The sequence below is a fragment of the Dromaius novaehollandiae genome, chromosome 2, assembly GCF_036370855.1.
Source record: "Dromaius novaehollandiae isolate bDroNov1 chromosome 2, bDroNov1.hap1, whole genome shotgun sequence".
In the NCBI taxonomy this organism is placed as follows: Eukaryota; Metazoa; Chordata; class Aves; order Casuariiformes; family Dromaiidae; genus Dromaius; species Dromaius novaehollandiae.
This window is the reverse complement of record NC_088099.1, coordinates 147,730,713-147,757,432: the sequence shown is the minus strand read 5'-3', so window position 1 is coordinate 147,757,432 and position 26,720 is coordinate 147,730,713. Positions and strand designations below refer to the sequence as shown.

Sequence of the window (26,720 nt, the reverse complement as noted above, 5' to 3'; positions counted from 1 at the left end):
TTGCAGCATGCTAATATGCCATGCTATCATAAGCACCAGATGGAACAGTAGGCAGTATATGTCCCATCAAACCTCAGGAAGATGTATTAATGTTCCTGCTCTTTTTTTTCTCTTCTCTTCCCCTCCCCCTTGCCCACTAGAAGCCTTCGGCTGTGTCCCTAGACTGGCACATTTCTTAGCATCAGTCACCTGCTCCTAAAGCACAGTTCTCCAGGGTTGCCTCATCTTCTCCAGGTGGTGCCAAGCAGCTTTTCAATCTTTTTTATCACATAAGGTAAAGGCCACAAGACGTGTCAGGCTGTGCTTACTGAAGGGTATTGAGTACAAAAGATAACATCATGAGATAAATGATAGATGAAGAAAGACTTTGGGTTTAAAGCTCGCACAATTGTTTTAAATTATGTATCAGCAGCACAGCACATACTTCCCCATCAGTACTATTGGGAAATGAAGAACTGAAAGGGGGGGGGCAGAAGATAATATTTTCCTTGCAACTAAATAAAACAGATGAAACCGGATTACAGATCTCTGAACTGAATATCTTTCTTCACCACACTTGAAACCTTTTCAAAAAAGACATACAGAATTCAACAGCCATTTATGGGGTGGGGGTCAGGGTTTAATTTAAAAACGGCTTATGAAACTTAATAAATTGCACACTGGCAAATTAGTTTACCTGAGATACATAGATATATATAGATAGATACATAGATTTTTTTTTGGCCAGAACTGTGACATTCTTTGGCTTTTGAGATTCAAGATAATTGTTTAGACCTGTACGTACGGTTCTAAAAAAGTGTAACACTGCAATGCTGCTTTGCATTATCAATGAGTTCAGTCCCAAGCAGATTGTATCTGACCAGAGAAATATAATCTTAGTTTTCTGTATGAAAGTATGGGCACACACATAACATGACCAAGACACAGATTTTCTGATATCACTTGATTTTTTCCTACATCTTTATAAGCGTGAAATGTGCCTCCTATTGAAATACATATTTTGCAAGAAAAATGTTTTCATTTTTTTCTCCTACTGTGCCCTTCAAAAGATAAAATGAGATCCTCAAGATGGAAAATGCAGAGTATGTGCATTCAAACCACAAATAAAAGACTTGAGATTATTGAAATAAACAAAATCAGCTTTTCTTATTTGAAGTTTTAATGTTGAAGTTTTTTAAGCACTTCTGTTTTTCAAAAAGAAATACCATCAGTAAATATTTTGCTAATTTCTGATATTATAGAAACCACCTGCTGATTCACAAACAGTTCTCACTATGCATATAAACCTGTTATTTTGCTAACAATATTAGCCTTCTCAGGATCACACTCTAATTCTGCGAGATGCTGAGTCCTCACAACCCCTATGAACTCTTCTGGGAATGGAGCAAAGAACCTCACAAGAGCTAGTCACATACGTAACTGCTGCATGCATAAAACAGATTTTTCCAAGTATTAAAGATCTGATTGACAGGGATTTCCCCGCCTCCATTCAATCCTAACTAAAACAAAAACTAAGTACCTTTTCCTTTGTTACTATTTCAAACAAAGCACTTTATAACTGGCATTCACAAATAACAGGCATTATTCTAATATCTATTAAGTCCAGATTGACTCTAATGCAAGGATGTCTTAGTGGCTGAGTCAGAAATCAGACCATTTCTCTCCTCCTTTTCTCTTCCTACTGAATATTGGGGGGTTGTTTTGTTTCTTAATATATAGCCTTTAAGAGTAATTTGCTAGATTATGATTTGCATTGTGCAAATAAGTCTATTTAAGTCCATTATCCTGCATTATAAAGTAATTTCTGACACCTAAACAGCACTCAATTTAATTACAACATACTGAAACAGTACAGCTGACTCCCAAAGGAACCTGGTTGGATCAGAAGATGATGATATATGCTAGCTGCTGATCATCTTTCATGATCGGATTTGCAATCAACTGTTTTAAAGAACAGTATCAGAACATCTGCATACTCATACTATTGTGTGGCAAAAAAACCCTCCAAAAATGATCAACTGCATGCAACAATGTGTGCATATCTCAGACTTGTAAGCAGACATATTCAAAATCCAGCAGCTGACCAAAGGAAAAAAAAAGGCTTTGATTTTGGTTTTGCAAGCATCAGTTCCTGCAGCAGAATCCCCATTGGTTAATTTATCAAGACATGTATTCTATATCTAGTGTGGCAAGACAGCAAAAACACTAATGGCCTCAAAAAAGAAAAACACTTGTGACAAAACTATTAAGCATTTCTGGTGATTAAGTAATAGATGGTCATTCTTTCAAGATTGTCTTGAACCCACACCCCAGACGAAATTCTGCAATCATGTTTGCAGTTGTCAGGATGAAATCAAGGCATCACAGTTCTCTGTGTTTTTAAGAAAAAGCAAGTTATCAAAAATATCCAGAAACCTCTTCAGAAAGAATATAACTAAAGAGACTCATTTCTCGTGTGGCTCTGTGGAGGAATGCTATTCAATACCCAAAATGTAGGTAGTGTTTTCATCTTGGAACTTCAACAGTGGTTTGAGACAAAAGCTTTAAGGCAGTATTAACAAAGAATTGCTCCTGCCAGTCACTGAGGACTGAAGGCCATTGCTTTCCTTCCTCAAAATGAAGGGAACTGGGAAATTACTACTCTAACAACAGATACGTGAGCAGAAGACATTTGGCTGGCCAGCTGTCCTGGGAAGGAACCTGCAAGTCCAACATCCCTTCCACAGGCCACAGTTCTAGCAATGCAGGGGAGCTCTACAGAGGGCCAAGAAAGACCCCTTCACCTGCTTTCCCTCAGACAATGGAGAAATCACTATATTGCTCTAAAGACTCACTATACTGCTTTCAAACCAAGCGCTCCATGAAAGTTTCATGCATAAATTCACCTTCTGCACAGTAGTCTTACTTTTTAAATCCAGAAAACCCTACAACATAAAGAATAACATAAAGAAAGATACAAGTAAATGAACAAAACAAGAAGAATATTCTTCAAAATACTGTAAAAATTAAACTGAGAGGCAACAAATAGAATTCCCAGGGAGGCCACTATCTCACATCTCCATTTGCAAGGAAAAGAAAAAGTGTTCACATTTACTATTAGGAACTCAGAAAAGCAAAATATACTTACAGCTCCATTACTACATGGATCCCAACAGAAACTGCAAGGATCCCAATAGAAATTGCAAAAGACTTTGCATTTGCTTCCAAAGATGCACTGCAGCCTAATCTACCTTAATAAGGCAATTTAAATTACTGTGAAGATCTAATATGAGTGAGAAATGCAGAAACTCTCTCTTTCTGAACTCTATGATAAGGAGGTCCTGCAGCTCAGTGGAAGGTTGAACTGAATCAATATGGACCACTCTGAATTCCAGCAACTGACCTTCATCACTGTCCTCCCTCTATCAATGCAGAAATGAAAATTTAAAAACACCAAGACCAAAGACATGATAAACTCTTTTGCAAAAAAATTTCTGTGAAGGAAACTGGAGACTTTCAAAAGCTATTCAATGATAGCACTATCTAATCTAGTCGGACATGTAATTATATATACCCTTGGTTTTATAGACATAACCCAAGTTGCTTTAATGAGCATCTTTCAACTGTCTTGAACATGGTACTAACTCTCAAAGTCCTTGTGGTTCACTAAGTGTTTTTCACAGTATACTTTCAAAACTGCTAGACTTTGATTCCTTTTCAAAAAGAAAAAGGCTATAGAATTCCTGTTCTTTAAAGATCATTTATACATTGTAGTGTTTATAGTTTAAAAAGTTTAAAATAGTGTATCTTGCATAGTTCCAAGCAAAGAAAATACCTAAAAGAAACATTAACACTATCCACAGAAAATGACCTCTTCTAAACTTCCGTTGGTAAACTTTCTCCTAACTAGAAATCAAGAAATAACTGCATGCAAAGCTAGCAGATATAATTATGCAATCAACAATTATGTGGTGAAATGAACTGGAAAAATAAAATTAAAACAATAAATGTTAATTTGTATTTGCTAAGCACACGTGATGTGGCCGGTGCTCTATAAGGAACAAAATCCTTAAAGATTCCCTTAAAAATTTGAGTAATTATATGGGGAAGTCATATGTAGGAAAGTCACAGAAGGTGGCATTTGTTTGGATTTTAAAATAGCTACAATGAAAACTCAACAGTGTGTACACATGCTTGCTGCCTGGCTTAATAGGGCCACCACAACACATTTTGAAGGCACAGTTTAGAAACAAGAATCAAATTATGACTGCATTTTCATATGATATGGGTGCACACATTTTCCAAACTGTAATATTGTGGTAGGATGATTATTTGAGTCATGTGTGTCTGCATGACTCATGGACTTATGCATTAAGGAGAGATTTGAACGAAGGAGGTAGAAGGTCCTGTAACACTAAACTACAAGATATTCTGTTAACAGGATGCAGTTTCAAAACAGGAGCAGAACATGAGAGTAAATCTAGCAACACTATCGGATTCGAAGAGAGAAAGGGAAGACTACAAGAACCTGAACCTTAGATTCAAAGGAGGGCTCTGAGTGCTTGGAGACATAAGCAGATAAAGAAAATTCCAATATAGCATTAGAACTGAAAGGGAGCAATGTTAAATTTTAGCAGATGCTTTTTAAATAACTCGTAGAACACAGAATAATGCATTAACCCCTAAAAGAGAAAAGATGTATCAATAAGCTGGAAAAGGCAGTATACTTAATAAGGTAAAACATATCCCTCCTTCTTGAATTCAACATTTCAAACCTTTCTGGAAAGCAGTTAAGAATATGCAAATCCCACTTCCTCAAATCCCAATTTATTTGCACAAAACCCTTTTTTAATGAAGAATGATATAGGCCTGACCCTTCATCAAATCTGCATAAACTTACCGTAAGCCTGAACGGTTACCAAAACACATTTCTCTTCCTCTTACCCCCCACAGCCTCTCCTCCAAGACATGATCAATACTGATTCTTTTTGCTACCCTGTTTCTACAGTTCTTCCAGTCTCTGTCTGTTCAGTACTGTCAATATGCAAAAATGCTGCAGAGATTGTTATAGTCTGCTATAAAGGTATTTCCATAATAAATGGAAACCATATGAGCAGCATTCTTAATAATTGTGTCCACTGCTTATGATACTTCCTTTCGAACTTCAGAAAGATTTCCTGCCACCTTTGACTTACACTTTGTATCCATTTAAAAGCAAGGTTAAGTTGCAGAGATTGTTCCAGAACATACATCCACATTAATCCTGAAATAGCTGGCTGGACAATTAAAATTAATTTAGAGGTGTGGGTCCTATTAGGTAGTTATTCCTCATGAAAATTTTAAAGGATGCCAGATCCCAAGAGCCATAAAATAAAGTTATTTTATTTTTAAGAAGTAGAAATAAATGCATAACTCATTATACAATATCATTGATAAGCTCAAGTGAGACTGTAGTTTCATGATATAGGAATTTGGGCAGAAGATTTTAAGAAGCTGGATGACTTCAGTGTCTCTTTTGACACTACAGCCCTAAGTCAGCTGCACAAACATTACTAAGAGGTGGTGTGCTGCAGCATAGAGACAAAACGAGAGGTAACTTCCTAGGCAGAATCGCTGGCAGAGCCATAGTACTGTAAAACTCCAGTTGAGGTGGCTCCTCTCAAATCCCAAGGTTTCCAGCAATTTGTTCTCTCAGGTTTTTCTGCGAGTAACCCTCACAGTGAGGTTGTTTCTCCATATTCCACCTATAACAGGCAGTATAAAATAAATTACTAGTAGGGAAAAAATAAATTACAAAAAAAAACACAGCAGAAACAAACTCAGCTTTGGTACATGCTAGCGCAACTCCATGAACTACAACGGGCAATACATCCCTTTCAGCCAGCACCAAATCACACAGCTCTTCTAGAAACATTCAAAGGGAAAGTTCACTCTGAAAGTTACAGATCAAGTAATGATTTCAGACCAGATTCAACAAATAATTAACTTTAGGTGCCTAGAAGTTCAGTACTGCTCAAATTTCCCCCTAAAACAACAGAAAAGCCTGTGTGAGGATCGGTTCTCCCCTGCTGTACACAGGGCTGAAGTACCTCAGAATGGGGATCCAAAACAGCTAATATATCAAGCAGGAATGCAGAAGAATCTAAGTTGAAGAGACCTCAAGAGATCGTCCAACCCCTGCAGCTTCAGAGCAAGTCCACTTAGATCAGGCTGCCAGGGGGTTGGTTGTCCAACAGCATTTTTTAGTGTCTTCAAATATGGAGATATCGCCACCTTTTGGAACATCCTGTTTCAATGTTTGACCACTCTCATGGTGAAGAATTTCTTCCTGATATCTATATGGGATTTTCCACGTTCCACTGCTTGTGTCTGTTGTCTCACATCTTATCACTGTACACCTCCACGAATAGTCAGGGTCCATCTTCTCTATATCCTCCCATGAGGTAGACAGCCCATGCCAGAAAAGATGAGGTAAGTTTTAGGTATTCGCTCGTTCAGTATGCTAACTTTATGGATGAGGGAAATAGTGGAGACAGGATGCTTCATTCCTGCCTTTCAAGAGCCTTAGCAATTAGGAGACACAATATCCACTGCCCCATCCCTCCTCCAGAAAAGGTGCCCATACCTTCACCTTCAAAAAGCTGGTAAATAGAACCAGCTTGTTTTAAGACACAGCTAGGCAAGGTGAAAGAGGTGATCCTTGGTTTCATTTAACAGACTTTTGGTTAGAAGCTTCATTCTGGAAGTAAAAGACACGAATTCAGATCCTCCTTCTGCTTGCTCAAGTTCAGGTTAATGTACTGCCTCAGCAGAAGAAAGCTACCATCCAGCTGCAGGTTATTCTGGACAGAAGTAATCTCTATCCCTCTTGTTCAGTTGAAGAACCGAGCAGGAAACAGTTCAAGATGGGACAAGGGCTGAGACCAATGGCAATGGTGAGGCAGCTGCTTTGGTGGCACAGTGATGGCCATGCACGCCTGGCAGAGTCTGACTGCTAGCCCCTGCTTTCTGCAGAGTTTCTGTATTTTCTCCAGTGGCTGTTTCATACAACATGTGGGAAGAACAGACAGACATTACAAAATGGAACATGCACAGAGACAACTAAGCTAGTGGAGAGTTAAGGCAGTGAATATAGATAGCATGGTACAGTACAGCAGGAACATCACCCGTTTCACAGATTAACTGTGTGAATGTGGAGTTAGTATAGCATGGTATTCAACTTGGCCTTGACAAGTGGGCTAATGTGGCCAGACTGTGTCTGAGTATCAGCGAAAGCCCAAGCGGTGCTGTGCCCCGTGGACTTCCCAACTTTGTTTCTACTAGTCTGAACATGACTTGCTCTGTGCTCCATTTTACACCACCGACATTTCTGGGAACAAAAAGCAAGCTGGCACTTTCGAGGAGACCAACATTTCTAAATATGTATTAGGTATCCTCCAAGGTTACCTACAAGATCCAATTGTTAAACAACTCAGACCCAGAAATGCCTCAATTCCAAAAAGACATAGGTGTGAACTGAGCAGTGGCCTGCTTACACCTACCGATATTGAGACAGTTCTTAGCATGCACAGATAGCGACTTACATGTTTGGAAAACTTTAAAATTGGAACTGTGATACATCTGGAATTACGAGAGACAGGAAAGCAGCTCAAAGGCACACTGTTCGGGACTTGGAAGTCAGCTGCTGCTTTAAGTGCCGAAGTCTTCTTTTGCATTTAGCCTTAGTTTGTGATCTGATACTGAGAAATCAGGTTTTAAGTGATATTTGTAGGGTTATCCTTGATGTACATATTTTGATGATGAAAGGATGCAGGAAACAAATCAGAAAACTGATGTAGGTGAAAAGGACCACATACCACATCTTTTTCTACTCTTACATGCATCAACTTCTCCATTCAGCTCTTTCCTTTCTGCATATCACATCATTTTAGAATTTGTTTTACCCAAAATTGGTATTTGAGCCCTCTTTTAATTGCACAGAAACAGATCAAATTGATTTCCACATTAAGGTGGTCGTGCCCTAGTTTGTAATTATGTATTGCTGTGGAGTACAAAATCCTCAACTCAAGATGTGATTGCTGGCAAACACTGCACACACACTGCTGAAGGACCAGTCCTGAGAAACAGATTCATTTGTTCCTCTCCAGCTAAGGGTCTAAGCTTAAAATGACTAAATCATCATACAGAGAGTGTGTTTGGGACCCTGCTTAAAAAAAAAAAAAAAAAAAAAAAAACTATTTCTGCAGTATGATCTACACCCCATAATGTGTTAGCTACTTTCCATGCACACATAGCAAGATGCAGTTCACAGCCCCATGGGTTGAAAATAAGAGAAATAATGTTATGCAGACTTCAGAATTTATTAGTACCATAAAAGAAGAGGAAACCTTAATGCTTTGAAAAGCAGAGTTGTTACACGTTGTCGTAACGATATGACATGTATCCATGCATCTGAAGAACCTAGTGACCCACAGTCCTCCTAGGAGGAAAGAGCTTTTCACTCCTATCAGAAACTTGAAGAAGATAAAGTCATTATGTAGGATGATTGGAATAATGATGCAAGGTTAACACTCAGACTTAAGTATTTCCAGACACATTTTCCCTGTTTGGCAGGAAACTTGTTTTGTAAGACATAGAATTGTCCTAATATAACAGCATAGCAACTGCAACTTAAAACAGAACAAGTCAGCTAATGGACTGTTAGGAGACTTTTGCTGTATAACAGCATTTAGACGCATGTATTTAAAAAACAGGTGGATAATCCAAATGTTCAGTTACTAGGACACTAACAGTTATGTCCATGGCAATTTTGTTTCTGTTCTTTAAACAAATCATCACTTGCAAGCACTAATGTTAAAACCAGAAAGCCAGTCTAGTACACAGTGGCTATAAATGCCAAATCAATTTTCAGCAGATAATAAAGTCCATGTTTTACAATCAGCAATGCACTGTTTTACTACCCAAAATGTAAGCTAATAATATATAGCTCTGCTAAATGGAAAATGCAGATACGCTGTTAAGAAATGGGCTGGCTGTGAGATGATGGATCATTTCTGCTGGGACCTTCTTAAAGCTATGTGCAAATGTTTTGAAAATATCACATGATGTGGCCATGTGTTAAAAATTACAGCCAGTTAAGTTCTCTGCTAAGAAAAATATGTGGGCAATTTATGAAATGCACTCCAGGATGGAGATATCTTAAGTAAAACCAGATTTTGAAAACAAACCCATTTTTTTTGAAACATGAACTTAAAAAAAAAGTTGCAGCCACATCTGGAGAGCAGAAGTAAAGAAAGGGTGGTCTGACCTAATACCAGGCCATCTTCTGAAAGAACAGCATTATTTCTGGGCTACAATGACTGTGATCACTGATTGTCCTTTTAAGGAAACCATGCTGAATACTGCCATGGGCAATAATAAAGCATTTTGTAGGCCAACATCTGTTCTTTGAAAGTACTATAAAATGACTGATAGATTTGTAATGTTTCATAAATAAAGTCCGGAATAAACAGTTCTAAAAAAAACACACACAGTAATCAGACAAATTGGTATATGGTATTAGATTTGAACACGGTTCCCCCAACATCAATTATTTAGAGATAAGCACTTCCTAGAGTTCCCTGAATAGAATGACAAAATGGTTAACTTGGTTACTGCAAGCCTCCTGTTAACAAGATTATCTTTCCATGGACTTTTCTCAGAGTTGCAATAGTGCCTCAGAAGAAATACGAATTGCTTTTATAATGTTTCATTAGCAGCTCTCTGTGCTGCAGCTTTTTAGTCACAGGGAAGTGAGGAGGTTAGTAGCCAGTCACAATTATAACAGTACGAACAGTTTGTCTTTGAAGAGCAAATTTATTTTGTGTAAAAGTGTTATCACTACACATAAACCAGAACCCACTTTTATTACTTCCTGTTCTTTCTCCAAAATAAGGATGACTGTGGATGTCAGAACTGCTAAAGGGATGCTTCTGAAATCAAGACTTCACACACACACAAAAAGCACTGACATAATATCAGATTACATAAAAATACACATCCTTTTAATCTTCTGTACATAATGTGCTTACTTTAAAAATACAAAATCTGCCCCAGATGGCTAATAATGCCCATTTGAAAAAAACCAACACCACAATATTAAAGGGCTAAAATATGCTGTGAACAGATTGAGAGGCAGTTCATCCTACAGGAGAGTAAAAAAGTGCAGATGGGTGTCAAAAATAGCCAAGTGTCAGATCTGTTCAAGTATCTCCATTCTGGCACATGCTCCAAGTCACAGCTGTTAGTGTATTCTCTATATCCAAGTGCAAGGTTTTCTAACACTCAGAGCTGACATTAAAACACACTTCTTGCCTGCTACTGCTTTAAGAGAATGCTGGAAATTAAAGAAGTATTTAATGTTAAAGCTTAACGAGTATTGATAAGGGTATACATACTCAAGTGTAGCACATGCCATTTTGATTAAAGATGCATGAAATTTTAACCAGCAGGTAGATTAAGTAATTTAAATGCCAAAGGCTTAATAGGTTTTCAAAAACCTCCACCTTAGGCATTCCAATACTGTTCGCTAATATCCCCAGATAACACACACAGGGATCAAAACTGATAAGACTGTGTAACTTTAGCACATTTAAATATCTTAATAGAACACAGACAGTAAACCACATGAGAAGAATAGTTTCACACGAATATAAGGAAAACGCCAGTGGATTCAAATTATGCAGAATGCACAGTTTTCCAAGTTAATGAATTGCCATGATATTTCTAATGAAGACCACATCCCCAGGAATATAATGCATGCAAATCAAATTTTCAGTTTAAAGGGTTAAATTGACCTTTCATAGTCCTCAGTTGTTATCTATGCAAATTAATTTGCCCATATTCCAACCATATAAATCCTCTTAGCCTTGTGCTTTGAGCAAACAGCCCACTTTCTTGTTACAACCAGAGCATCAGCAAACATGCCAGCAATCGGGTATGACCACGTATAAAAATCCTAAAAGGAAAACATTCTTCAAACAACTGGCAATACCTACATGCAACTGTGGTTGCAGCAAACTGGCAGATACTGTTTCAAAACACCATCTGCGAGGTGTACAGACTCTCTGTGATCAAGCATAGCCTCTTCTGCCCGTCCTACCCAAATAATCCACAAGAACCAGCCAGCTGTAGGATCTCTATCCCTGTCTTTTTTTTTTTTTTTTTTTTTTTTATCTGCAGACACAGGCTGTTATAATCAGGCACATGGCTCTGTTCAGTCCTTACCAAAAAAACAAACAAAACACACCAAATTCAATCCACTCTGTCGCGGCCGAGCACCTCGCAAAACCCCTCAAGCAAATCACCCCGTATAGAAGCGCTGTTTTCATTGGCAATAACACTTATCAATTAGACAATTGATCTAAAGCTCCAAGGACAATACTTTCGCGAGGAAAGCGACCTATTAAAATTTCCAGCTCCGCAGCAATCTCTCTAATTCAGCAGATTTTTTTTCTGTTTTATTTTGTACCAACATACTTCAGTGATTTGTCTGGTGACAGCTAAGGACTGTGATTTAGGACAATGCTGAAATCATTTGTTTTATAAATCTCCTTCACTTCTCTAACATAAACAGCTTCTCGGACGGAGAATTTCAGACGATCGGGGAATGCTGCAAATGATCTCTGCCGATCAAATGTTTGCAGATACGAGCTACAGCTGACAGTCATGAAAAGCAGCCCAAAGCTGCATTTTTTGCACTAAAATTACCCCTGTGCCGAGACCTGCACCTCCAAATAAGGTGACTTTCCACTATTTCTATCCTTTTTCATTGAAACATCCAGTCCTGCTGCGAGTATCATCTTTGGCAGTTTCCTCAGACAAATTCCCCTCCCCCAAACATATACACAACAGAATTAGCATCTACAATCACTCTGTATCCCTATCAGCTTGCAAATCCCTATCTATAGTTTAAAAAAAAAGGAAAAAAAAACCACTATCCAAAAACAATTAGCGTTTCCTCATTTAAAATCAAAAGAGCTGCAAGGATTGTAACTCACCAGGCATCCTCGGATAAAATATACCACACTGTAAATGGCTCTCTCCTGCAAGCGAGCGTATTTCGGGCTCAGCGCCTCCTGTTCTGGAATGAGCACAGGGAGGCGAGGAGGGCCATCAGCGCTGGCGGTGGCAGCGTAGCTGGAGGCAGGATGCTGGGCGCGTGCGTTTGCCAGGCAAAGACAGATGGAGAGCTGACACTCTGTATTGCACTTGGAGCAGAAATGTGAATGATGACAGGAGCACATGTGGCCTTGAACCCAGCCCTGTCTCTTCAGGCAGAACAATGACAGGGATGTGTGTGCAAATTATCACAACCCCGGCTCCCCTCGGCTGACTCCTTTTACTCTACCTTTCACACCAAGTTCCAGATGACCAAAGAATAGAAAGTAGAATGTGCAGTGATAAGCTAAAAACGCTGCATTATTCATTTTTGCTTAAAAGTTAACCCTTTCTTCCACTGAAAGCAATTAAGGAAAGCCTTACTTTGAACCGGCTCCCCTCCAGAAGTGGAAACAAATTCATTCTTTATTTGAACAGCCCTAATTTTGAACTCTGTGGAACTGTGTTTGTTTATTTAGCTGGAAATTCAAAACGTGCACGGAGATGCACCAGAGGGTCCCCCCTCCTTCTCCCCTCCCCACACTTTTTTCATTATTATGCTATTTTACTACAGTGAACAGAGTATCAAAATCACTCCCTTTCTCCGATTCACAGTAGTATGTGTAAAATAGAGCACACTTAGAAAGCAGACCACTTTTATTTTACTATAGTGCTTTTAACCCCCTGGGATTCCTGCATTGATATGTTCTAAACATTTGCAGCTTACTCTCCTTTACCTTGCATAGTGATCCATGGGGGACGAAAACAAAATCTTCCCTGTAAAGCTTTTTCAAAAGCTAAACAATCATGTCCTCCCAATTTCTGGTTTTGCACACCCCTTAAATGTTTATCCTTCACATGAATAACGTATGCTTGGCTAGGTTCAATGCACTCTTCCCTATTAAGCTTTAATGGACACCATGATACATAAAACTACAAGTCTTTGTTATAGTGCTTTATCTAAAGCTGGCTATTTTCTTCTCAGCAGTCTCTCTTTAGTCCTTTGTAAAACATCTTTGCCTCTTAGGAGAAACATATGCCTGACTCACATGCCTTCTGTAGCACATATAGCCTTACACAAAATTCCAGGCACAAGGGAAAATATCTTCTTTTTCAAAGCTCTCCTCCAATTTAGCACTTGCAAAACCTTCCCTGTTTTAGCAAGCTGCATTTTTCCAGCAATTAGCACGTGGGTTCGGTTCCCTCTTTGACTTTGCCTTTTCACAGGCCTTGACTTGCCTACATTTCAACCCAGAGAGAAACACATTCAGATCTCCAGAACCTGCACTCTTGTCAGGATAAGACTCATCCTTTTGTACTTATTTATGCAACCCCTTGGTTTTGTGCTATGCCATCTTCTGCCTTTAATACACAGAAACAACTCTGCTCCCAGGCCTTCCTTTTCCTTCCTTTAGCTGCCGCAAAGCCTGATAAAGATCTCCTTAGGAAAAGAACACACATGCGAAATCAGGCAAAAAATAGCAGCCCTTCCAATATCCGGACTGCACTCCTGAATATTTCTGACTTAAAACAAATGAGTCACTTGATTTGCTGATACATCCACAAGAACTTTTTAACACTCCCTACATGCCATCCCTCAACTCAGCTCTACCCAGACAGGAGAGAGACCCCAAACCCAGGATCGGCAAATTCCAGATGATGGGGGAAACAACCAGGCAGCTCCCCTCACCCCAGTGCATCCCGTGGCACTGACAGGATACTGCAGCCACCCCTCACGGCAGTCATTCCTTCATCTTCATCAGATACCTACTCTAATGAACTTCTGGGTAATGGATTTTTGTGCATCTGAGAGCCAAACAGAAACACCGAAAGAAGAGAACACTTCCCTGACAAAGCTTTCACCAAGGGGGAAAAACAGAGGGAGGGAAGGGAGAGAATAACGCTGCAGGTCTGTGCCACCAAGGCCCTTAAAGGATTTAGCATTCTTTTTGTTTTATTATTTGATGCACTATTTAAAACCAGTCAGTCAGTATTGTATTTGCTGTGTTGTTTTTCTTTTTTAATGCTGTACTCTACATGAAAGGAAAAACATTTTCACAGTTGGAAACGCAACCTTACATCAACATCGATGCAGCCTGAATCAGCTTCAGAGTAGAAAGTAATGTGTCAAAGGTATGACGCATTTTAATAAAACTGAACAATGTTCACTTTTAAAAGTAGGTCTTAATATCAGTACATTGTAAATCCACAGACCGTGCCTCACGAAATTGAACTTCCATATGCTCTGTGATTATGCATCTTTTCTGTGTGTAAAAAGCCTTTTTAAGCTGTTATCTGACTACAGTAATTGCCATTTAAATTGATCCACGTCAACAAAACCTGGATCCCTGGAGATTCTCACCTAGAAGGCTGCTCGTGGAAGGGGCTAACAGAATGCCTGTGCATCTGAGACTACTTCAGCATTTTCTCAAGCAGCCAGCTGCATGAATAGTTTTTCCCTCTCATTATTTAATACACTGAGGCAGGCTGCAACCCATTTGGCAGTCCTCCCTGAATAAATATCTCTGGATATTTATTCTCTCCCCCTCTTCCCATTTTTAATGCAGTCACTTAAAGATTGCTGTAATAGTTTTTGCACCATTTCTGAAATTTTAGTAGGCCAAGATGGACATTCTGTAAAACAGTTTTATTCTCCACTTCTGCCATTCTGAAGGAAAAAAACCACGGCTGTTTTAACAGATGTACTATTCTGCTGTAACACATGAATTCATACAACATATAATACCAAAAGGAAAGGGATACAAACAGAGTGAAAATCTAGAAGATAACCTTCAACCAGGTTCTTTATGCTGCATGTTACATTACACCTTCCAGGGTGACTGTCTGGAAACCAGCTCCTTCTCTGACAATCATTCAAAACACCTTACAAAATAATTTTAAATACTCCTCTACAACTCTTCATTTTGAAAATGGGTAAAAGAAGGCTAAGCAGTCTCCAAACTCAGGTATTTGAGAAAGAAAATAAAAAAAAGATTTATCCATTGAATCACGTAAAGTTGTTATCGCATTGCTCAGATGAAAAAGAGAAATCCCATTTAAAAGTACAGAGATTGTCTTTTGCTCAAACCTAGCTTAATAACAGGGACTGGAAGTCCACTGAAATGCATCTGTAGTTAATGAAAGCTCTCTATTAACAGTGAAGGAAGAATTTAACTCAAAGCTTTTCTGTAGGACTTCTCCACTTCCCGCTCTACTTGGAGCAGACTGTTGTGATACATTGTGACTTCACACAGTGGGTATTAAGTGAGTTAATTCAAAGGAGCTGAAACCTCATTGATCCTAATTGAAAGCAATACACCCAACCAAATAGTTTTCTACCCCATCTGCTCTGGCCTGCCACCAGCTATTCAATACAAGAGAATTAATAGTTTCAGATATTCTAACCGACCCAATAAAAGCACTCATTTAAGCAGGACTGCATTAACAAAGTGAAAAACCAAGGGCAAAATGGGTTCAAATGGAGCATTTTACTCCTAGTTGGCTTTAACAAAGCTGAATAATGCTTATTCTGACTTTTTATGTGCAAGACTTGATAAACTGAATGAGAAGGCACTCAATGATCAGTCAACGAGCATTGATGAATGGTCATTAGGACCCCCCCAATCTCAGGGAAGGCCATTCCACAAAGTGGCGCACCAGCTTGAAAGGGCGGACTCACTAATGTCCAGATTTCCCCGCTTGCTTGTTCCACTTTCACTTTCAGACCACTGGCCACCAAATGAGGCTGACATATTGGAAAATAATCTTTTATGGGCGAGTGGTAAATAAAAATGGAGGCATTAGCTGGGCTTTCAAATTCAAATCTGCTAGTTTTGTCAGCCCCCAAACGTTTTGATTTTCCACCCAGCTGGAAGCTATTAGTGTTTTCTTAAGGCATCCCACTGACAGGGCAAACCCACCTAATGTGTGAGCTGATGGGGCGGGGTGGGGACTGGAGACTACTCCTGGATCCTTTCTTAACTTTATTCAATTGACTGCCAAACCAAAGTACAGTAAAGGCAACACCCGAAAAAGAAGCTCACTGATTTCTTGCTGCCAAATATTTCCTGCTACCTTATGCAACAATAGTCTACATGTGAGATATCGACAGCAATGGGTACGTTCAGCGTGACTTTTTCCATGACATTGTACCCTCCGTTGTCCTTACTGCACTACCACAAAAGGGCTCGAGCTACTAGAGAAAGGCACTTCTTTCTAAACTTCCTTTCTGTTTCTGTGCTGGGAAACAGAATTAAAATATTCCAATAAGATATATGCTTATCTGTAACAGTAGCTCTTAATACATGCAATACAAAACATTTGCCAGACAACACTAAACATTACCCGAAGCATTTCCTTATTGGCAAGGCTTTCTGGACTTTTGAAAGAAGACAAATGGGACCTTTAAAACATACCTAGCTCAATGAAACACAGACCAATTGAGATTATTTACACAAATACTTGATATTTGAAGCTACAGTCACCAAACTGGGAAAAAATATTCTTGAAAGAAGAGAAACTGTTCATCATGTTATCCCTAGTCCTAACTAAAGGAATACTGGATTGAATTCCTTGGAGGTGAGAAAGCCTTAATCTCTCCTTTGAGTTAAGAAAACTTAAAGATGTATTATGTCAACAGTAAAATCAGAAATTAGTCCTCTAAAAAGGATTTCAAGTCATCTGCTAAGAAAAGGCAATCCTGGAAGTGGAACAGTCTTGGCAATCTAGGTCTAGCCTTATTTTGTATTCTTTTTGATCAAAACAAGACAAAACAAAAACAAATTCATTATTGTTGAATGTGGCCAGAAACCTCGATGGCATTTCAGGTCTATTTTAGGTTTCAAAATAAGGAAAGTATACAAAAAGATCTCTCCTAGAACAAGATAAGTTCTGCCAGAAATATAAATGTCTCAGAGTAGAAGGGCCAACATAGGCTTCAGTTCTTAAAAAAAATGCATGCTATTTCACTCTACATGTAGATTTTAGTAGGAGCACTTACACAAAGTCACATATTTGTATTGTTTTGGTGTCCTTTTCTTTAACTTGAGCTGAGCTAAACAAAACTTCCGTTGAGTAGGGTTTTTTTAATAAAATATTTTCTATAATGCGGGCAAAATAAATCAGAATTGACTGTTAATTTCCATCATCATGCGTATTCAAAGGAAATTACCAAACCATCTGAGCATAAACACCACCGACGCACTTTAGAAAATTTGATATTGATTTGATATTATTTCTGAAAGGATACAACAAAATCCCACAGATGCCATTTCACAGGCAGGAGAGAGAAGATGTTCTGGGCGACCCAGAGAAGCCTGGCTGATCATATCTGCTCTTTTTGAACTAGGGTCATATTTTAGGATCCAAAAAAAGGTTTCAAGCTATCAGTTGTTTTTTGATTTGAAGCGCAGAGTGCTTGCTCGTTTAACATGGGTAAGGAAACTCCTCCTGCTGTAGTATATTAACCCCAGTTTTGACCTCTAATCAATGTCTTTTCAATGCATAGGATTTTCATAATAAAGATAACGTGAGGGCATATTTGTGTGAAAGAGTATCTACTGCTAGCCATAAATTCGAGCCTTGCATTTTTCTTTGTAACATGTCAATATTTGTGACACTAACTAAACATATTTTATTCATTTGACAAGGACTGTTACATTATATTGAAAACTTTTGTTTCAATGTCACCACCTCCCCATTTTGACTGATGGCGAGTTAGTTTTGTTAAAACGCAAGGGGTGATAGCGTATGCTCCAGTGAACTTTCCCTCCTCTCAGCACCAGAGACAAAAACCTGCAGCTCTGCTCTGTGCTGGCAGCCATCTGGACAGCTTTCTCTCAATGCCTGCCCCACACCACACTGCAGGCAAAATTTCAGGGCTCTAGAGCTCTGTGGAGCTATTCATGACATACCAATTTCACATTTTCTGCTTGTACGCTTGCAACAATAAATGCTAATGAGGACTATGAATGACATTTTTAAAGACAATAAAAAGGTCTCCAAATCCCTTGCATATGGAGACACTATTTTCTAAACTTCACCTTCTGTTAGGGAGCCATTACACTCTAAAGGAAAAAAAAATAACCTAAGGAGAACAATGAGATGATCAAAGCATAACCAAGTCCTTCAGAATTCCAAAGAAAACAATGTTTGCAAAGCAAGCTTAATGGCAGACAGATTTTATGCCGACGCACAGCAGTAACACTTCAGTGCAGTAACTCTGTTTTCCAACAGCGCTGCCACTTCTTATCAGAGGGGCTCATATATTACTGTCTACCTGGGGGGGAGGCAGGGCGCACAAACCCTCTTTCACATCATGTCTAACCTCAAAAACTACGTATCTGGATTTTTTAATTACTAATCTTTAGATGAGTCCAAGCATAAACTGTTACCATCAATGGGTCCGGAAAGCTGCGCTTCCATAGAGATTGCTGTAATCACCAATGTGGCAAGAGAAATACATAATTTTAATGTTTTCTTTCCCAAATCTGCCTTTTACAAGGTTATGGCTACTATATATTAACAAGTTGTCTTTACTTTTAGTAATATAGTCTATATTTAATTAAAGACAGTTTCTCCTTATTAGCAAGCATTAAAAACACTTTCAGGAAAATCCACCAGGTGGAGCAAATACACAGCAATACAAAACACTTATTTATGCTCATACAGCCATTTTCAGCGGGGGAAAAAATGTTTTTTATGGAGATATGACCTGCCTTCTTCGCTCTTTTGTGATATATTGATCAATTTGTACTTATTTACTACATTTGTAATCAAACAAAAGCTTTGTTCAAAGACATCTCGATACAAAGCCGTTGTGCTACAGAGCAGTTTCAATAGGAATTTGCAAACCGCAATACTCAGCCTATGCACTCCAAAAGTGAAAACAATTCCAGAATATTATTCAACAAAATACTACTTAACAGCATACATATGCATGTGTGTGTGTGTGTATATATATGTATATATAGATACACATATTCAACAATAGAAAGATAATGTTGTGCTTGTAAAACAAACTGACAAGCTTTAAGAAAACAAAGCCTAGTCTTACATCTGACATCAAAATCTTTACACTGGCCTCCACTATAGCAGGCTGGAGACCAGGCAGTTCTGCATGTCCTGTTACGTGTTTATAAACACAGTAGTGTCAGGAAGCGTTCTTGTAAAGCATGTTAGTGTTCACTATTAATACCTTATGTTTGTATTGCATCAGTCAACTACTGAATAATTTCAGAAGTGCAATGGATGAGCTGCTGTAAATAAATATTTAAACATATCTAGGACAGCTAAGCATTAGTCCCCCATTTAAATTATTTTCTTTTCAGAGCCAGGTGAGAAAGCCACTTCCTCATAAAATGTTTTACGTGTTCCTGATGAATGAGAAAGTCTGATGGCATAAAGGCAGGGGGGCACCCTCTTTCTTGAAGAAAATTAGGAAATTCTAACAGAAAAGTGGCTACGGATGAGTTTTCTCACCATTATAGCAGGACAACCCACTGGCAGATCCTGTAATTGCTAAAACGGCAAAGCAATATTACCAAGTGAAGTGGTCTAATGCAGCTCAGCCTCTAGAAACACAGTGGAATCAGTACGCAGACTCATTCACACTTGATGCAAAGGCAACGCTTCTTGTAAGTGACCCAAGGGAAATACTGTTTTTAGTAAAAGAAATATTATTTTCCTTCCCATTGTTTCATTAGTTATGTCTTCCCTCAGATTTTTCTCTTTCTCTTTCTTACTCATTTGTTTAGTGTCCTCTGTCTTCTCTCTGCTATACCACCCACATCCTTAACGCGGTAGCGATCTCATCGTTCCACACACCTGCCTTCCCCAATCCACTACGTGACCAGAATTTAAAGTTGTGTGTACTACCATAAAATGTTACATGTAATTAACACAAAAAACACTGTGCTAGTTTAGTTTCCTCTACAAAAAACAGCCAGAATGTGGTCACCTTAGTATCATGCAATCTGAAAGGAAACACGCTGTGCTCCCAGGAAGCACAACGGACTGACATACGATTTGTGCTTTTTGTAAGACCAAGATGAATCCTATCACAGCTAAGGAAAATTAACATACAAAATCTTTGTTTCTTTTGGAACAGGGAGGAGCTGTTAGGAACACAGGCCTTTAAATATTTCATTTTATCTAATTGTGTCGTACACCACATGGTGCTTAGCTGTAGCCATTCAGAACAGAAGCAAGGGAAGAATGCAGAGGTGATTATGAAGTGGAATTTCATACCAAGAGCAAATTACACCACTTCACACTAGGAGAACATCTGCAAAAAGCAGCAGTAAGTGTTTGGGCACAATGCAAGGTGCAGTTTTAATAAAGCCCTAACCAGCTTGGGAATTGCTATCCATGAGAACTTTCCTTAAGCAAGACTGTCACAGCAGAGATTCGCAGAGACGCCCAAGCTAAATATTTTTTTCAGCTTCAAACATAATGTTGGTCCAAAACCATTATCTCTGAGGAATTTTTGAGGTGGCTACCATGATTAAGGCCTATCATTTTCAAGTATTTTCAAAGAGGAGCTAGACATCTGATGAGTGGGAGGAAAGAAAAGAGTGGTTATTGCTGTCCTTATGCATCAGTGGTGAACTTTCTCTTACTATTCTGCTGGTTCAGATGGCCACTGGTCAGCTAGGGAACACAGACAGTTCATTAGACTGGGAACTCTGAAAAACTGTAAAAACATACCGAACAATGGATGGAGGGACAAGACATATGTGACTTGTAAAGGTTTAACGAATTGCACTTTCGTACACACATATAATGTCCTATATATGTACAAACACTACAGCAACATGACACTGACCGGAGTGGATAAACAGTCTTGTTTTCACCCTCTAAATACATGTGATGCTTATTTAAACTGTTTTCTTTACAGTATGATGAGATAAAGGGATTTAAAACTGTGTGTTTAAGTAAATCGCATTTTCTTAAAGGCCCTTTTATATCAAAGTAGCATTAGAGTTCATAATGAAAAAAAGGGGTCCTGATTCTAAAGGTGAAGGTTTATGGACATATTTAAGAATTTATTAGATCATGATTATCGATCTGATACACTATAACAGCTCTTTTGTTGCACCATCCCCTGCAAATCCTTCTTAGATGGAGGATTAGTGGCACAATAGATCATAATGACTCTTTTGGTCCCATTACACTATCGTTTACTCACAGCTGTGTATATCCACTGAAGGCTACATTCTCTTAATGAAGAGTATCCTAAAATCCTATTCTGATAATGGTAGTTAATGTAGGTGCGTAAGAAAGGGAGTACAACGTTAAATCTGTAGGACAAAATCCTAAGGAAATACTAGCAGGAAAAGTAGAAGTCACTGCTCAATCTCAGTCCCACCTACCAAAGTACCCCAAATGACTATCACATGGAAATCTCCTTCACAACTATAAGCGTAACTCTACAGACTGGACTTAAAGCCCTCAGCACAAAAGAAAATAAAAACATAGTTAACTTTCAGTTCTCTCTTCTCCACTCCTATAACCACAAATATCTTTCCTGGACTTGCTTCTGCCCACAACAATAAAAGGCCACAGTCACATGCTACACTGATTTTTGCTGCAAAGTCAAATTAATAATTTCCCTCCCTCTACTACTTGTTCCTGACCTTGTGATCTTAAATTTTGCCAGTACAACTGTTAGCAGTGCTCTGCTGTAAAGTAGATAATTAAAATTACCTAAATAAGAGTCATACTCATTATATATATTTCAAAGAAGAAGTCATACCTTTCTCTAATTCTTCATCACTTAAAAATATATTTAATCCCTTTACCTAAACATACGTTTCAGTATCTTTCAGCCATAATCATGTACCTTGAACTTTACATCCCAAAGGACACTTCACATTCATGAGGGCCAAAATTTTATTCACGCATAAACCCCATCTCATTCACGCTGAGCAGGGCACGCTGCCCCTGGATCCTGCCATACTTGAGCAGCAAGCTGAAGTGTTTGCACCACCACAGCCTTATTCCAGAGAAACTTCCTTTCGCTTTTAGTGTAGTTTTTCATTTCAACAAACAGTAGCTATGAGCAAGGACCGTAACTGACTTTATCCCAGCATTTTAAAATTGAACACCAAGCTGGACATCTAAGAAAATCACAGTAAGAATGGAAGTGTTTATAACTGTCACCATTGTTTTAGCAAGCCATGTCAGAACAAACGTTCTGCCTTGGGTGAATAAAAATAATGTTGCCAAGCACGCCGAGAATGAAAAACTTAAAATGCCAAATACGATGAATACGCTAATAAGTACTACTACTACAAAAAAAATCAAAAGTTTATTTGCTGTATAGCATAAACTCCATCCCAATGAATTTGCTCCTGAGAATATTTTACTTCTGAAAATGGAAGAGGTTAAGCAAGGGGAGAAAGAACAATGCAGTGAAAGGAAAACACTGTGAATTCAGAAGTGAAAGGGTTAATAGGTTTTGTTTAAGTCAGTACTATGCCAATGCCAGAATTACAAGGGAAGGACTAAAAAGGGCCAATTTTTTTTATTCTTAAAAAAAAAAAAAATCAGGCCTATCTGTCACAGCGTTGTCCGGGCTGGAAGAACCGGCAGGAACCTCAAATTCCTGACCAAACCCTCCTGCACACAATACCTCCTGAATGGAAGGAACCCCGGCCCGGCAGAGATAGCCCGCTGTCAGGAACCAGCCCTGACGTGGGTGGACAGACAGGGCTGGCTTTGCAGGATGTCAGAGCAGCAAACTGCTGCTCGAGATACTGGATTTTCACACACTCTCAGCCTGGATGTTTTGCTCTTCAGGTAATTAAACAAGGAAACGGGGCCGATGTGTTCGAGGCTGACCCCTGCGCGGCGGCTCCATGCTTCTGCATAGCAACTTCCGCAAGAACTGCCTGGAGCATCAACAGAATCGCCGGCTCTCCCGCTCCCTGCACCAGGCTCGGAAACAAATCCTCCTGGAAATCTCTGCCGCTGTCCGTTGCTTTTGCTATTTAAGAAGGGCTAAATTACTTGCTCTGTTCCACATGCCTTGCTGCTTTCTCATAAAAATAGAAAAAAAGGAAAGAAATGCTTACTCTCTGATACACTTGAAATATTGAGTAACTGGGGGAGGGGAGGCATGGACAGAAGGGAAGAAGAGATGCCACAAGGGATTCCTAAATTAAAGCTTACATTAAGGTCACTATCCAAAATAAAAAAGATTCTGAGAAGTCTTTCTGATTCATCCAACCAACTGCCACAGATTCACGTATTTAAAAACAAAACTATGCTGATTTAATCATGACTGGAGAGTCTTTGTCTTACAAGACGATATAAATCATAGAAGTAGGCATTACAAAAATATTCCAGTGTTTCCTCCCTTTTTTTCCCCCGAAAGCTATGAAGAAGGCAAAGACAGGTGTTACCACCTCTATTCTGTAAAAGCCCTACACAGATTGCTCTGTGACTGACCTACTTTCTCTGCTCTTTAAATACTATTTAAACAAAATGATTTAAAAAGGTAACATATTCTTACTTCTGCAAATCCACAGAATAGAATATTGGCTGAAAGAGGGAGACCAAAAGAAAGAGGAATACAAAAGCCTGCCTGCTTGTCTGTGTTCAACACAAAGAGCATTAAATGAAAACAACTGGCACGCTGCCAAATTCCTATACAGGCAAAGAGATTCAAATAAATTGATTTCACGCATCACACTGACCTGGGATCAGTGAGCAGTGGCACAATACACTCGCAGCGCCATGTGGGGCAAAGCCCATTAATGTTATCAGAGCCACAGTTATTACCAAGAGGAAAAAAAGAAAAACCAAACTCAGCAAACTCAGAAAATCGCTTTGAAAAGGCAACTCCAGCTTGAGGTAAAGTGGTTTGTTTCAGTTTACTCATAAATATACCATATTGAGAGAGCTGATAGTCTGTTCATCTCCGAGCTTTTAAAGAGTGTATTTTCAAGTTAAAATAACTAAAAGTCAGGCACAAGCTCTTCTTATATTCTACTTTTAACACAGTTATTCTCTAACTCTGCTGCTCTCTGTAAATTTCCTCTCTTCCCCATCCGCCAATGTTTTATAGAGATTATAGGTTATTTTCTTTGTACTTCAAAAGCTGGATTCCTGCCCAGTATATTCTTATTGGCTCAGAAAGTAAGCTGAAGAAAATGGTCACCACTCTCAACTGTTCCAAATCAACCTGACCTGCAGAGAAAACTGCATTTTTTGCAAGCCAGCCATAAACGAGACCCCGGTTCTCTTTGCAAGGTCCCACAAGCGCACTCTCCCAGCACAACGCGTCCTCTCAAAAACCAGCGTATCCAGCATTTCACTTCCTTACGATGTGTGAAGCAACCCGTGTGTGCCGTGGCGTCTCTTCTAGTCATCCAGTCTTTGTTTTTCATTAAGATCTCTCACACTCCAATCAAGACCAATGCCAGCAAGCCACAGGTGTGCACCACATGAACAGAGGAAAATCTGATTGTGAGCTGCGCAGTGACAATCCTGTGTCTCTAATACACTCGTCCCTAAGAACCCTTTTGCATCTGTTATATATTAGAAGGGGGGGTTATTATTTAAACTGCAGTCTTTAAGATATATAAGTGAGCAAGCAATTGGTATAAAGATAAAAAAAGAAAATTGAGAAAAATAAAAGACACTGCAGTAGCAAAACAAGGGTGAGCATGTATGAAAGGGATCACCCAAGCAAAGACCGTCTAAAGTTACAGGAGACCACTGCTTTTAAGGAGGCTGCAGACTCAACCACCTTTTATTTGGCCTTTTATTCAGTTTTGGTTTCAAATAGAAAGTCAAATCTTTTGGGGCACAGCACAATCCATATTAATTCAAGATGACTTTAGACATTTCTGTGGGAAAATTTCAGCTCTGAACTATCTCTGTTTTTAATGAAACTTACAGCTTTCATCCTGTCATTCAAAAAGATGGTGCCTTCCAATCTCAGCAAGAACGAAATCTGCCCAGGGAAGGGAGAGGAAAGTTGCTCTGCGCACAAAGAGCAAAGCAATCTGGGGCAACATCACAGCAGCTTCTGCTGGACTTCAAAGACACACGCAGGACAATGCCGGCCACCTCTTCCACATCCTTCATCCAAATTTCAGCACGGAGCTTATTGGTCGTTTAAGATTATTGACTAAAATTTTTAAATGTGTGACAAACACATCCATCCAGATTTAGGTCTTCAAATAAATGCCAAAATGGGAATGCCCAAAGATCTAATAATTGCTAACCACCACCAGTCACTTTCTCTTTTATATATAGTTACAAAGCACTTCTACATTATCTTAATTGCCAAGGTGAAAACTATACTATTGTTGTTAACTCTGTAAGTTGCCCTATAGAGAGGACGTGCTATTTTTTGTATAAAGCTACACTACCAGGGCTGCACAGGTAAGGGGCTCATTTATTATACAGCAACATTACAATGGTAAGGATGTGCCTCCACCCAGGTGACACAGGCAGCCTGACCTGCCCAAGGGGCATCATGATGTTCCCTCCCATTCATGAGCATTTCACTAGTGCAACATGATCATTTGGGCTTTATTAGGATGAAGTGAATTTTAGTCATACTCATTCCCTCTTTCTAACAGAAATAAACAGTATTAGCAAACACGCATTTCTCTGAAGCTCTAGCACATTTCCATTATCTTGCATGTTCTCTGCTAGCAATAAACCACAGTAAGTTCACCATTACTATGCTATCACTGCATGCTTCTGGCATGAAAACTTTATTTTTTATTAATTTATTGTTAAAATACTTCATGAAGACCTATATTTCAAAAAAAAGAAAGAAAAAGCAACCAACAGCCACTTATATGTGGTACTACTGCACTTTGAAAAAGAGACCATAGATAAAAGAACAGAGGAAAATTAGTCAGAAAATACATACTGTTAAATTAGCGAAATAAAAATGGAAGCGGTAACTCTGCTAAGAGCATTCATCCTTCTCCAGCGTTGCCTTTGTGCAGCAAGATCCCAGAGAAGCATTTGCTTGTTTCGACTCGAGCTAGGAACTAGATTTAGAAGCCAAATTCATTTTTAATAGGATTTCATTTTTTAAAAGTATGTTCCCACAAAGCCTCAACTCCGGACCGGGGCCCGGCAGTGACGTGCAGAGCCTCCTACCGGCTCTCTCAACTGTGGGGAGCCCCATCCGCAAAGACTGCACCCACCTAGCAGCGTGGCCGCGGAGAAGGCAGCGGCCTCAGAGCAAAGCGGTTAAATCAAGGTTTAGTTGCCTTCAGAACTAACTTGAGCACAGCCTAGCGTACTCGGACTTGTTTTGTTCACTTTTTTTTTATATCATTCTCTATGAAAATGATGTCATAGGAGAAACGGTCCAATACTAGAAAAGAAAGCATCGGAGTATTGCAAAGTACTTAAACTCAGCTTAGCAGCTTTCTCACTATCTAGACACACAGTTTTAGGAGAAAAAAAACACAGATACAGTAAAGGCAGGAATGATAGCTGCAAGTTAACCAGAAGTTCTGTTTTATCACAGCAGATGTAATTTTCAAGTATGGTAAAGACCCTTCCATATAAGAAACACAAATATCTAGTCTGAGTATCATCTCAGTCAAATTTATCTCAGATTCCCG

At 39.0% G+C, this 26,720-nt stretch overlaps 1 protein-coding gene across 4 annotated transcripts in view; it reads right to left on the bottom strand.

Annotated features, from left to right (window-relative positions):
• Positions 1 to 26,720, bottom strand: part of RUNX1T1 (RUNX1 partner transcriptional co-repressor 1) — a 115,631-nt gene that overhangs the window by 68,604 nt on the left and 20,307 nt on the right. The window contains exon 2 of one of the 4 annotated variants that reach the window (XM_064507756.1): positions 6,069 to 7,016. The exons of 2 other annotated variants lie outside the window; for them this stretch is intronic. Coding sequence is in view for 1 of the 2 variants with exons in the window: in XM_026099756.2 (XP_025955541.1) it covers positions 12,018 to 12,024 (7 nt within the window). In the remaining variant the exon portion in view is untranslated. Of the gene's footprint in view, positions 1 to 6,068; positions 7,017 to 12,017; positions 12,161 to 26,720 lie in introns of those variants that run through there. One more of the 4 variants, XM_026099756.2, reaches the window with a different exon arrangement.